We start from the raw sequence: 12,483 nt of genomic DNA, 5'->3' as shown, positions 1-12,483 counted from the left end.
CAAGTTAAAAGGGCAGCCCAGTGCACTAAGCTTCCGCTATGTGCAGGATTCAGACCACAAAGGTCTATTGTACACAGCCTTAACTTGCATTTCTGCAAGAGGTTGTTTCTGCGGCTCAAATTCATGACCTCCTAGTCACATGACAACAACTTTACCGGTAACTTTAAAAGTGCTTTATAAATGTTGTGTACCAATTGCTCTCTTGTTGCTGCATCACTACGGTAGGGCAAACGTTGCTCACCATATTATTAGTTCTCTTTAGTGGATGGGAACACCAAAATGAGAACTAGAAACTGGAAATACCCTAGTTTGAGAGACTTTCTACAAGTTGAATATAATGTCCAGTTACAAATACATAGATATATTGTAAAAGATAAAAATAGAAAGCTTTAGCATAAAATGAAAAGCCTCAAAAGACTACATGGGGCAAGGCCTACAACACAACATCATTAGCTGCTGCACCATAGCAGCTAAAAATTTGAGACAATCACATTCTGATACGTTCAAGAAAAGGCGCTTCCATGCACCAGTTCGTCTTTGTCTATATCACACATACATAATATGTAGCATATGGGCGAATGCAGATTCTGCAGGCAACTTAAAGGCCAGAGACATTCCTGCACAATGTTTTTGACGGTTAACAAAAAGCACTAGAAGTAATAAGAGGAGAAAAATAGCACATCCCTAACTAGATTTTACCTTCTCCTTTGGCATATTATACATTCTCTAATTTGCTAGCTACAGCTTTTGCTTTTTCTTCGGCCTGGTTCTGTGCACAAAAATATTTAATAAGTATTCAACAACTAAACTAAAGGAAATTACACACTACATTAGCAATAAAGGTAAAATTCGCATGTTCAGTAACAGTAGCACTGGAAAGGCCAAAAAGAAACATCTCACAGAACTAAAAGTGATCCAATTGTAAGATTTGCTTGAGAAAGGAAGTAGTTTTTTTAGAAAAAACTCAATAAACACTAAAGAAAACAAAAGCATGTCATATCCACTTCCAATTGCAGTATTTGCTTGAGAAAAGTAGTTTTTTAGACCTAATATCTTCCATCTAGTATTTCATGCTCACTTCCCAGCCACCAATCTACCAATTGACTCACTGGTTGAGCATCAAATGTAGAAGGGAAATAGACTTGAGAGAGTGCACGGGAAGATGTTTCTCAAATAACATCAAGCCTTGCTTAAGAAGAGACCAGGCGCTTCCTGGATACGGATGATTCCTTTTTTAAATAAGGAAAGACAACAAAACCATGGGGGAGATTCAGAAAATAGAAAAGTCATCCTTCACCAGGACGTGATGCATGAATGAGGCAGAGTTGCAGAATCAATATTCTATATGATGCAATATAGAATGTTTACTTCCAACACATGATACAATAATTTTTTTCGATAAAGTAACTTACTTTCTAAGCATGATACAATGATATTTTTTTGATAAGTAACTTCTTTTATTAAAATGGTACCCAGATGGTACAAAAACAAGTACAAAGCAAACATGATACAATGATATAACTTACTTTCTCATCTGCGTATTAGAATTTGAGGTATCTAAGTTAAGACATTTCCAGTTTCACCACGCATGGTATGATTGTTAAGAGTCATCTTTAAACTTAAGCAGTTGCAGAAAAATTGTCAAACTTGCTTTAGGTTTAACAGGGATAAAATAAGTATAAATATTCTTTACATTATCAAAATGTGAGGCCTAATACTATTGGTGTTGCCAGAACTGCTCCAATCAATTTTACGTTACATAGTTTTAATTGGCAATAATCAGTGCGTACGCACCTTAAGCAGGCTTGGATGAGAAAGTCAAGAGGCGTTTCTGGGAGGACTTGGATGTGATGGTGCGTGGTATTTCAACAGCCACATTGGAGCGACGTATAGAAACGGAGGAGGAACGTCTCTGCTGGACTTTGCTAGAGCATTTGATTTGGTGATAGCAAACTCAAGTTTCCCGAAGAAGAGGGAGCACTTGGTCACCTTCCGGAGCTCGGTGACCGAGATTCAAATTGATTATTTACTCTGCAGGAAGTCCGATAGAGGTCTTTGCATGGATTGCAAGGTCATCCCGAATGAGTACCTCTTGACCCTTCATAGGCTCCTAGTCATGAACCTTGAGATCACGAGGAAGAGGAGGAAGAGGGCGATGTATAGCCAACATAGGATCTAGTGGGGAGCCTTGACGGAAGCTAAAGCGCAGGAGTTGAGGGTCAAGCTGTTGACTATGGGGGCTTGGAGGAGTAGTGGGGACGCAAGCGATATGTGGACCACGACTGCACAATGCATTAGGAAAGCCGCGAGAGAGATATTAGGGGTCTCAAAGGGTTACTCTGGTGGTCACAAGGGAGACCGGTGGTGGAATGGAGAGGTGCAAGGAAAAGTGAAAACCAAGAAAGCAGCGTATCTGAAGCTAGTGGAAAGTGTAGACGAGGAGGAGAAGAGGGCGAATAGGGAGCATTATAAGTTGGCTAAGAAAGAGGCAAAGCTAGCAGTTACGGCGGCCAAGACTGCAGCTTTTAGTCGTTTGTACGAGGAACTCGAGGGCCGAGGTGGGGATAAGAGGTTGTTCAGGTTAGCCAAGGCGCGAAAAAGGAAGGCGCGTGACTTGGACCAAGTAAAGTGCATCAAGGACGAAGAAGGTAGAGTTTTGTTGGATGAGGGGCTAATCCGTCGGAGATGGCAGACCTACTTTCATAGTCTCTTGAACGAGGAGGGGGACAGGAGCATTAAACTGGGTGATTTGGAACTCTCCGGGAGTCGTTGTGACTTTGGGTATTATAGGCAGATTAGAGTTGATGAAGTTGAGAGGGCTACGTGTAAGATGAGCAGGGGCAAAGCGACCGGGCCGGATGAAATCCCGGTGGAATTTTGGAAGAGTGCGGGCAAGGCAGGCTTGGAGTGGCTCAATAGGTTATTTAATGTCATTTTTAGAAAGAAAAAGATGTCCGAAGAATGGAGGTGGAGCACGATGGTTCCTATATACAAGAACAAGGGTGATATCCAAAATTGCAATAACTATTGGGGTATCACAATGTTGTGAAGAGCGTGAAGCGAGGAGAAGCGACAACCCCTTTTCGCTTAAAGCGAGAAGCGAAACGCTAGCTTTTTTGAAGCGAAGCGGAATTTAAAAAAAAAATTAAAATAAATACTGAAGGGAAGGGCAATAAGAACTAAGAATAAAGAATATAAAAATAAAATGAAGGGCAGTATACCATTCCAGTAAAAAATGGGCAGCATTTCAAACGAAAAAACAGTGCAAGAAAATGAAGAAGAAGAGAAGAATGAGAAAGAACTGAAGGGGAAAAAAAATTCGCCAGCACTGCACTACTATTTGGACGCATACCTGGAGATGATTTTGAAGTTGAAAAGTGTAGAAAACTTGGAACCCTAATCGCATCTTTCTTTCTCTGTTGCTGCTAGAGTGTTGGTCGATATGTTTTAATAAAAGAACAGCTATTTTAATTAGGCAGCCCTTTAAAACAGAGAAGCGCTCGCTTCAGTTACCTCGCTTCGCATCGTCGCTTCTCGCTTTTTAGTGGGAAGCGACCGCTTTTTCATACCTGCTACGCTTCAGATAGTGAGTGGGTCGCCTCGCTTCGCTTCTCGCTTTAAGCGAGGAAGCGACCGCTTTTCACAACTCTGGGGTATCCAGTTGCTTAGCCATACTATGAAAGTCTGGGAGAGAGTGGTAAAGCTAAGGATGAGGAGGAGTGTGTCCATCTCCGAGAACCAGTTTGGGTTTATGTCGGGGCGTTCGACTACAGAAGTCATCCACCTTGTTAGGAGATGGAGCAGTATAGGGAAAGAAAGAAGGACTTGCATATGGTGTTCATCGATTTAGAAAAAGCGTACGATAAAGTTCTGAGGGAGGTTTTGTAGAGATGTTTGGAGGCTAAAGGTGTACTTGTTGCCTACATTAGGTTGATTAAGGACATGTATGATGGAGTAAAGACTCGAGTGAGGACAGTGGGTGGTGACTCGGACCATTTTCCGGTTATGATGGGGTTGCATCAGGGCTCGGCACCTAGCCCTTTTTTGTTTGCTCTGGTGATGGACGTACTGATGCGCCACATGCAAGGGGAAGTGTCGTGGTGTATGATATTTGCAGATGATATTGTATTGATTGACGAGACGCGAGACGGTGTGAACGCGCACTTAGAGGTATGGAGGCAGACCTTGGAATCTAAAGGTTTCAAGTTGAGCACGACCAAGACAGAATACTTAGAGTGTAAGTTCAATGGCGAGACTTAAGGAAAGGAAGGGGAGGTGAGGCTAGACTCACAAGTCATCCCTAGGAGAGGAAGTTTTAAGTACTTTGGGTCTATTATTCAGGGGGATGGGGAGATTGATGAAGATGTCACACATCGTATTGGGGCGGGATGGATGAAATGGAGACTCGTGTCTGGTATTTTGTGTGACAAGAAGGTGCCACCGAAACTTAAGGGTAAGTTCTACAGAGTGGTGGTCAGACCTACGATATTAGATGGGGCTAAGTGTTGGCCAGTCAAGATCGCTCATGTCCAGAAGATAAGGTAGCAGAGATAAGGATGTTGAGATGGATGTGCGGGCACACCAGGTTAGATAGGATCAAAAATAAGGTCATTCGCGACAAGGTGGGTGTGGCCCCTATTGAGGGACAAGATGCGAGAAGCGCAGCTAAGGTGGTTTGGTCATGTGAGGAGGAGCACAGACGCCCCGGTGATGATGTGTGAGAGGTTGACATTGGAGGGCCTACAGAGAGGCAGAGGTAGGCCAAATAAGAGGTGGGGAAGGGTGATTAGGCAAGATATGGCGCAGCTTCAGCTGACCATGGACATGACCTTGGATAGGAAGGTATGGAGGTCGAGGATTAGGGTAGTAGAGTAGGTAGTCTATAGTGTTCATAACAGTAGTATTGGCACGCAATCTCGCTTTTTGTTGGTAATAGGTTTTTATGACTATCCGTTATTTTCTTTCATTGTTGATCACCTTACTATCTTGTTATTTTTATTCTGCTTTTATATGGCTTTTTGGTATTGTCCCTTCTTGTCTATATTTTTATTAGTGTGGTGCTTATACTTTCTTGAGCCGAAGGTCTATTGGAAACATCTTCTCTATCCTCACAAGGTAGGGATAAGGTCTGCGTACACACTACCCTCCCCTAGACCCCACGGTGTGGGATACTACTGGGTATGTTGTTGTTGTAGTATAGTTTTAATTGGCAAGGAGCATATAATGTGAATCTGAATTGTAAATATACTGAAAGTTGCTCAAGTAATATTAAAGTAGTTGAAAGTTGGAAAATGTCATATCAACAATTAAATTTAAATTGCTAAATGAATTTGAAATTTTGAAAGCTATGAAAGTAAAATGCTTACGTTTGTAAGAAAATGTATGTCAAACATGGGATCTCACAAAAAATACAACTATGCTTCAATCTCAAGCTAGTTGGGGTCGGTTGTACTATCCTACATGTTTGTTTGGGTCAATACTCCGTACTTAAGGATTATTTAAGAGCCTGTTTGGAAAGCCACCTAGGAATTAGATTTGGGTGTAATTAAATAGTTTGGCATTTTTGTCTGGCCAAGTAATTACTTGGTCAGCATGAAGTTGGGTGTAATTAGAGAGGTGTAATTACACTCTCCAATTCTCAAGGGAGAGGTGAAAATTGGTGGTAATTACACTGTGTAATTACAAGGTTACTTTTTAATTTCTTTCCTTTTTGTTTTTATTTTAAAATTTATTATCTTTATTTATTTTTATTTCCATTATTTTTATTTATTTTTATTTTTATTTATTAAATTTATACTTTTTAATTTCTTTTTTAATTTTAAAACAAATTTTTTAATTACTGGGTGGCTTTTCAAACATACCCTAACAATAAAAGTTTTCTAATATACCCTAGTGGTTATATATCAAATATAGTTAGACCTTCTACTATGCACTAGTCTTCTAGTTGGTATCACCTATACAGATTTTCAACTTCCATTGTTTTTTATTTTTTGCTAGATCTGCCTGGATTCCGAGATATTCTAAATCCTTTGAGATAACTATTTTTCATGTGGATTTGGGTCTACCTTTTTAATAACTTCAATCATTATGTTTTCACATCTAAAAGTCGGTGCATCCGGTGGCTTACGTAACATGTTGCCAAACCATCTCGAGCAACATTTTCTTATAATTGTGGTATCCGGACCAACTTTGCATGCACCTCCACTAATTCCAGGGAATACCTGGTACCTCTTACCAGCATAGGTACCATGTAATTTTGTCCCTGGAATTTGAACCTGAAACCTCATGGTTCTCAACCCACCTCATTGACCACTGGCTACACCCTTGGGGACTGACCATCTCAAGCAACAATGTCTCATAAATTCTCTATATGCTCTACTTGTATCTTGTAATAGTGTAGAGGATGTAATCATTTATGATCTTATCCATTCTTGTATGACCCCACATTTATCTTAACATTTACATTTCTGCAACACTCATATTGTGGATATGTTCGCTTCCATACAACATTGTTGGCCTTACTGTCACTCTGTAGAATTGTTTCACTTTGGTAGGTATCTCCCAAGCACATAACACTCATGTGCACTCCTCCATTTCAATCATCCGATTTAATCCTATGCGTGGTATTTTCATCTAGCATACCATTCTCCTGAAAAGTTAAGCCTACATATCTATATTGTATACAATTAGATACGTCAATTGCATCTAACCTCACAACAATTTCACTCCCATCTCGCTGGCTAAACGTGCAGTGCACTCTAACAACAACAACAAACCCAGTGTATTCCCATAAATGGAGACTGGGGAGGGTAGTGTGTACACAGACCTTACCCCTACCTTATAAAGATAGAGAGGTTGTTTCCAATTGAACAATGCACTCTGCTTCTATTTATCTTAAATCTCTTACTTTCTAAAAAGCTTCTCCATAGCTCGGGCTTTTTACTGACACCTTCACTAGTTTCATCAATTAATACAATATCATCTACAATAAATGTACCATATACTTGGGGCAGAAGGATATATATATATATATATATATATATATATATATATATATATATATATATATATATATATATATATAGTTAACTTAAGGAGAAGAACATGCACTTGTAGATCCTAGCATTTAAGAGAGACTTTTTTTCTCTAATCACCCCAAAAACATCCCATACACAAGAACCCGTTCTCCGGTCAGTTGCCCATGTTAACCATTAGAAAACAGCTAGCACTAAAAACCCTTGTTGATGTCCAAGCTCAAAATAAACTCATTCTTGTTGCTGCTTTATCGCACCTCCTGCTCTATGCAATAAAGCTTCAAACTCATATAAGCAAAAGAAACATTCACCCCATGTATCTAATATGTAACAAATTTCCAAAAACTGATGCACAAATGCTCGAGTATATGATAACAAAGAATTTGGTAGAATTTGCTTCAAGCAGGCTAAATGGGACTAAAAATTTGTTTAAAGGTCTTTGACCTCTTGTAATGGATCACTTTCTCCTCACAGTCAAACCATTAACGCAAACTACCTTTATTCCATTTTATGTGGCACACCTTCGTTTTTCAATGTGTACCCAAAAAAATGGCACCTTTCTATATTTAGGAACTTTTTAGCTATAAACATCTCATTTTGCCCTTAACAATGACATGCTCTTATAGCCAAAGAAATGTCATGGCATGTTTAAGACCACAAGTTCAAAAGTTACGGTTGGTAAGTACGAAAAGTCTCTCTTAAACTCTGCGCTACTGCTATATAAACTGAAATGGACGCAGTACAACATAAGAGGCATAACTTCGTCAATCTATGCTACATACTTGAACGCCCATGTAGATTCACCCCCCCCCCCCCCCAAAAAAAAAAAAAAAACTCTAAACTCCCTAAAGACCATCATCATCATCCCCTCATCGCACACCTCAAAAGAAAAGGATATGAAGATCGAAGAGGCATGGGATCTTAATCATTTGGAATAAATTTCAGGTGCTGGCCTGTACATTTACCCACAGCACAAGTTATTCTTCATGGCCTGTAATACCTCAAGCAAATATTTCATTATCTCCCATTTTCTTGTTGAAGAAAGGGGATATAACAGAATGATCAAAGTTTGTGGTCTCCAGATGTTGGAATCCACTGTAACATAGGTCTCCAGATCAAAGGAGCAGCTTGCACAAGTGCATGGGAAGGTATCAACCATCTACTTAAACTTTCTACAGCTTTTCAGAAAACTTCTCCTACTAGGAAATAAATCTGCATTAGCCCAAAGGTATTTTTAGAAAATTTTATCTTTCCCCACCAATAAAACCCTCTTACCAAAAAGGAAAATGATACCACAATCTAGAGGTTAAACTAAAATACGACTGGCTTTTTAAACGTAATACCAAAACATCAACATATTTACGAATCCAAGAATCACAATTGATTTTCAAGAGATTTAAGTAGGGGCAGTAACAGAAAGCAGCAGCAAGGACTTTATCCCGAATAAAATCTTTATAGTTGCAGCGAAACACTGCACCACCACATTCTATTGATTAGGACCTTTTTCGTGATGCCTGAGAACAAACTAAAATCTGAAATCATAACCGGCAAATAAATGCTCCTAGAAAGGAAATGAAATGGAGCACAGTGTAGAAAAAGGCGTCTAACCAAGACTCAGTTTATGTATACACATCCTTGATCAACAACAACAACAACGACGACGACGACCCACTGAAATCACACTAGTGGGGTCTGGGGAGGGTAGTGTGTACGCAGACCTTACCCCTACCCCGAGGGAGTAGAGAGGTTGTTTCCGAAAGACCATCGGCTCAAGAAGACGAAAAGAGACAATATCAGTATCACCAATAGAAACTATGGGAAAAATAACATCATGAAAATGAGAAAGTAGATGCAAAGCAAACGCGATATACAATACATAGACCCGACACTATGGAAAACAAAAGAGTAGTAAGACACAACATTGCCACTAGTTGACATCGACAAAAACCCTACCAGACTAGCCTCACAAAGGTACGAAGTAAGGGAGACTCTCAACTACGTACCTCCTAACCTACAACACTAATACTCGACCTCCACAACTTCCTATCAAGAGCCATGTCCTCGAAAATCTGAAGCTTCGCCATGTCCTGCCTGATCACCTCTTCCCAATACTTCTTAGGCCGTCCTCTACCTCTTCTCGTGCCCTCCAAAGCCAGCCGCTCACACCTCCTTACCGGAGCATCTAGGCTTCTCCTTTGTACGTGTCCGAACCATTTGAGTCTCGCTTCCCGCATCTTGTCATCAATGGGAGCCACACCCACCTTCTCCTTAATATCTTCATTCATAATCTTATCCATCATAGTGTGTCCGCACATCCACCTCAACATCCTCATTTCTTCTACTTTCATCTTCTGGATATGTGATTTCTTAACAGGCCAACACTCAACTCCATACATCATGGACGGTCTAACTACCGCTTTGTAAAACTTACTTTTGAGTATCGGTGGCACTCTCTTATCACACAAGACTCCAGATGCTAGCCTCCACTTCATCCACCCCACCCCAATACGGTGTGTGACATCCTCGTCAATCTCCCCTTCCCTCTGGATGACCGACCCAAGGTACTTGAATTTGCCACTACTTGGTATGACCTGTGATTCAAGCCTCACTTCCACGTCCACTTCCCTCGGTTCAGTGCTGAACTAACACTCCAGGTATTCCGTCTTCGTCCTTTTCGTCCTGCTCAGCTTGAAACCCTTAGACTCAAGGGCCTGTCTCCAGACCTCCAACCTCTCGTTAACACTGGTTCGCGACTCATCAATCAGAACTATGTCATCGGCGAATAACATACACCATGGCACCTCCACTTGAATATGGTGTGTTAACACGTCCATCACCAGGGCAAATAAGAACGGGCTGAGCGCAGAACCTTGGTGTAACCCCATAACAACTGGAAACTGCTCAGAGTCGCCTCCTATAGTCCTAACCCGAGTCTTAGCCCCATCATACATGTCCTTAATTGCCCAAATGTAGGCAGCCGGCACGCCTTTTGCCTCTAAGCATCTCCAGAAAACTTCTCTAGGAACCTTGTCGTACGCTTTCTCTAAATCAATAAACACCATATGCAGATCCTTCTTCCTCTCCCTGTACCGTTCCACCAACCTCCTAATAAGGTGTATAGCTTCCATAGTAGAACGACCCGGCATGAACCCGAACTGGTTGTTGGATATAGACACTGTCCTCCTCACCCTCGCTTCAACCACCCTCTCCCAAACTTTCAAGGTATGACGCAGTAATTTGATACCCCTATAATTGTTACAACTCTAGATATCACCTTTGTTCTTATACAACGGAACCACCGTACTCCACCTCCACTCTTCCGGCATCCTCTTCGTCCTAAAAATAACATTAAACAGTCCAGTCAGCCACTCCAAGCTTGCTCTACCCACACACTTCCAAAATTCAATCGGAATTTCGTCTGGCCCGGTCGCTCTACCCGTACTCATCTTACGCATAACTCCTACAACCTCCTCAACCTCGATGCGCCTGCAGTCCCCAAAGTCACGGTGACTCTCGGAATGCTCCAGTTCACCTCTCACAATATCCTGATCCCCTTTTTCATTCAGAAGTTCATGAAAGTAAGTCTGTCATCTCCTCTTAATCTGAGCATCTTCCATCAATACTCTATCATTGTTGTCCTTGATGCATCTCACTTGGTCCAAATCACAAGCCTTCCTCTCTCTCGTATACACATCCTTGATCCTAATCTTTAAATCACAGTCATTGCAATGATTAACACAATTAGAAACAAAAAAAAGGAAGGAAAAAAAAAGGTAAACTTAAAGGTCATAACTGAAAAAAGGATGCATCCCCAGTTAATAGCAAATAGATGTTTTCGAAGGCACAAACTGTGGAATACAAAACTTAACCCTAAAGCTCACTTAACCAGAAAGTGGAAATCAGAAAAATATCACTTCGAAGCCACATAAACATATAACTAGGGACATCATATACACCCAAACCTTACCCCACCAACACCAAACATTAAAATTCAGCTATAAACCCAAAAAGAAAACAAAATAAATACAAGAAACAAAACTTTAGACTCACAATTCCTTTGCTCTCATAGTAATCATCCAACGCCCACTGATACTTTGACTGATTCAACCCAAACCAGTATGCCACTTGTTCATCCAAACTCGCATGAGCTACAAAAATCCATTTAAAAAGTAGAATTAGTACATATTCACAGAAAATAATTCTTTAAAAAGAAAAGGAACAAAAATTGGGTAACACAAAGCGGAAAAAGAATATTTTGCGCTGAAATATATATGAATAAGCATTCATTTAATCAAGATCTGAAAAAGGAAAACGAAAATCTGGAAAACACAAAAATGCATTAAAGTTATCATCTTTTTTTCCTTTATATTAAAGGATCATTTTTCGCCTTAAAGTGAAAGAATCAGATACTTTCTCTTTTAACCAAACAGAGCATTGAAAAGGAGGAGAAAAAAAAGGGTACCATTTTGAACTTTAGCCACAGCGTTCCAGAAAACCCCAAAAAACGAGTGAGATTTTGTAGAGGGTTTATCATACTGCATTGGGGGAGACCAAACCGGACATGACTTCTCGACTGGAGCTGGTGGCACCTGAACCGCTGGTGTCTGAACCGGTTGCGGCTGAACTGGTAGTGGTGACAGCTTCGAGTATACCGGTTTTATTGGTGACTCGGCAGAACTGGACTTAGGTGTGGCCGGAGGGGTCATGAAAACTGTGTATGGACCGATCTTACCGATCCTCGGAGGAGGAGTAGATTCAGTGTTAATGGGCATTCTTCTTGCAACTCCCAAAAAGTTTCAAGAAATGGTGGATTTTTGATAGAATTGTGACTTCTGGGTGTTACAAATTATGGGGGACTTGTTGGATTTCAAGTAGTTTTGCGAAGAAATCTGAAGGCTGTGGTGGGTTTGTTTAGTTATTGGTAGTGTGAGAACACTGTAATGTGGACAGTGAGATAGTAAAAGGAAAGTGAGGGGTTTTGGAGTTTCAACGCAAGGGGGGAGGGGGGGTTACCGGATTCGATGTTCGCGTGAGGATCTTTGTCCGCTATCCCCACCCCGTTTAACTTATCCGATTCTTTCGATAGAACACTACAATTTAAGGACTCATTTGATCCTGCATTTTGCCAAAATAAATTTGGGTTTTATTTGACAAATATCTATTTTATCATAGATTTTACCTATATTTTGACAAAAATTTCAAATCTCAAATCCCAAATCCCAATAGCTGATTTTGGGCCAAAATATCACTATTACATTTTTTTAAAATTATCCCACTTTTTATATTTTATAAAAGAGCCCATCATTTATTATTTTATAACAATGTTGCTTCGTCTTCTCGGTCATTTGATAGTGTTTCATATAGTTCATTATAAAAATGATAATTTTGTACCAAATTTATTTATGTTCAGAACTATGGTTTGCGATAATATAATGAATGTTATTGATAA

The 12,483-nt window shown here is 40.2% G+C and overlaps 1 protein-coding gene across 1 annotated transcript; it reads right to left on the bottom strand.

Annotated features, from left to right (window-relative positions):
* Positions 1 to 283: 283 nt before the first annotated feature.
* On the bottom strand, positions 284 to 12,100 carry LOC107774102 (uncharacterized). The gene is made up of 4 exons (XM_016593568.2): positions 11,497 to 12,100; positions 11,085 to 11,182; positions 700 to 769; positions 284 to 617 (listed from the first exon to the last, which is right to left on the bottom strand). Exons 1-3 carry the CDS (start codon positions 11,804 to 11,806, stop codon positions 716 to 718), a joined length of 462 nt encoding a protein of 153 aa, XP_016449054.2. The 5' UTR covers positions 11,807 to 12,100; the 3' UTR covers positions 284 to 617; positions 700 to 715.
* Positions 12,101 to 12,483: the final 383 nt, after the last annotated feature.

This window comes from Nicotiana tabacum, chromosome 18 (genome assembly GCF_000715075.1).
Source record: "Nicotiana tabacum cultivar K326 chromosome 18, ASM71507v2, whole genome shotgun sequence".
Taxonomy (NCBI): Eukaryota; Viridiplantae; Streptophyta; class Magnoliopsida; order Solanales; family Solanaceae; genus Nicotiana; species Nicotiana tabacum.
The sequence above is the reverse complement of the archived record's forward strand: the minus strand, read 5'-3'. Positions and strand labels throughout refer to the sequence as shown.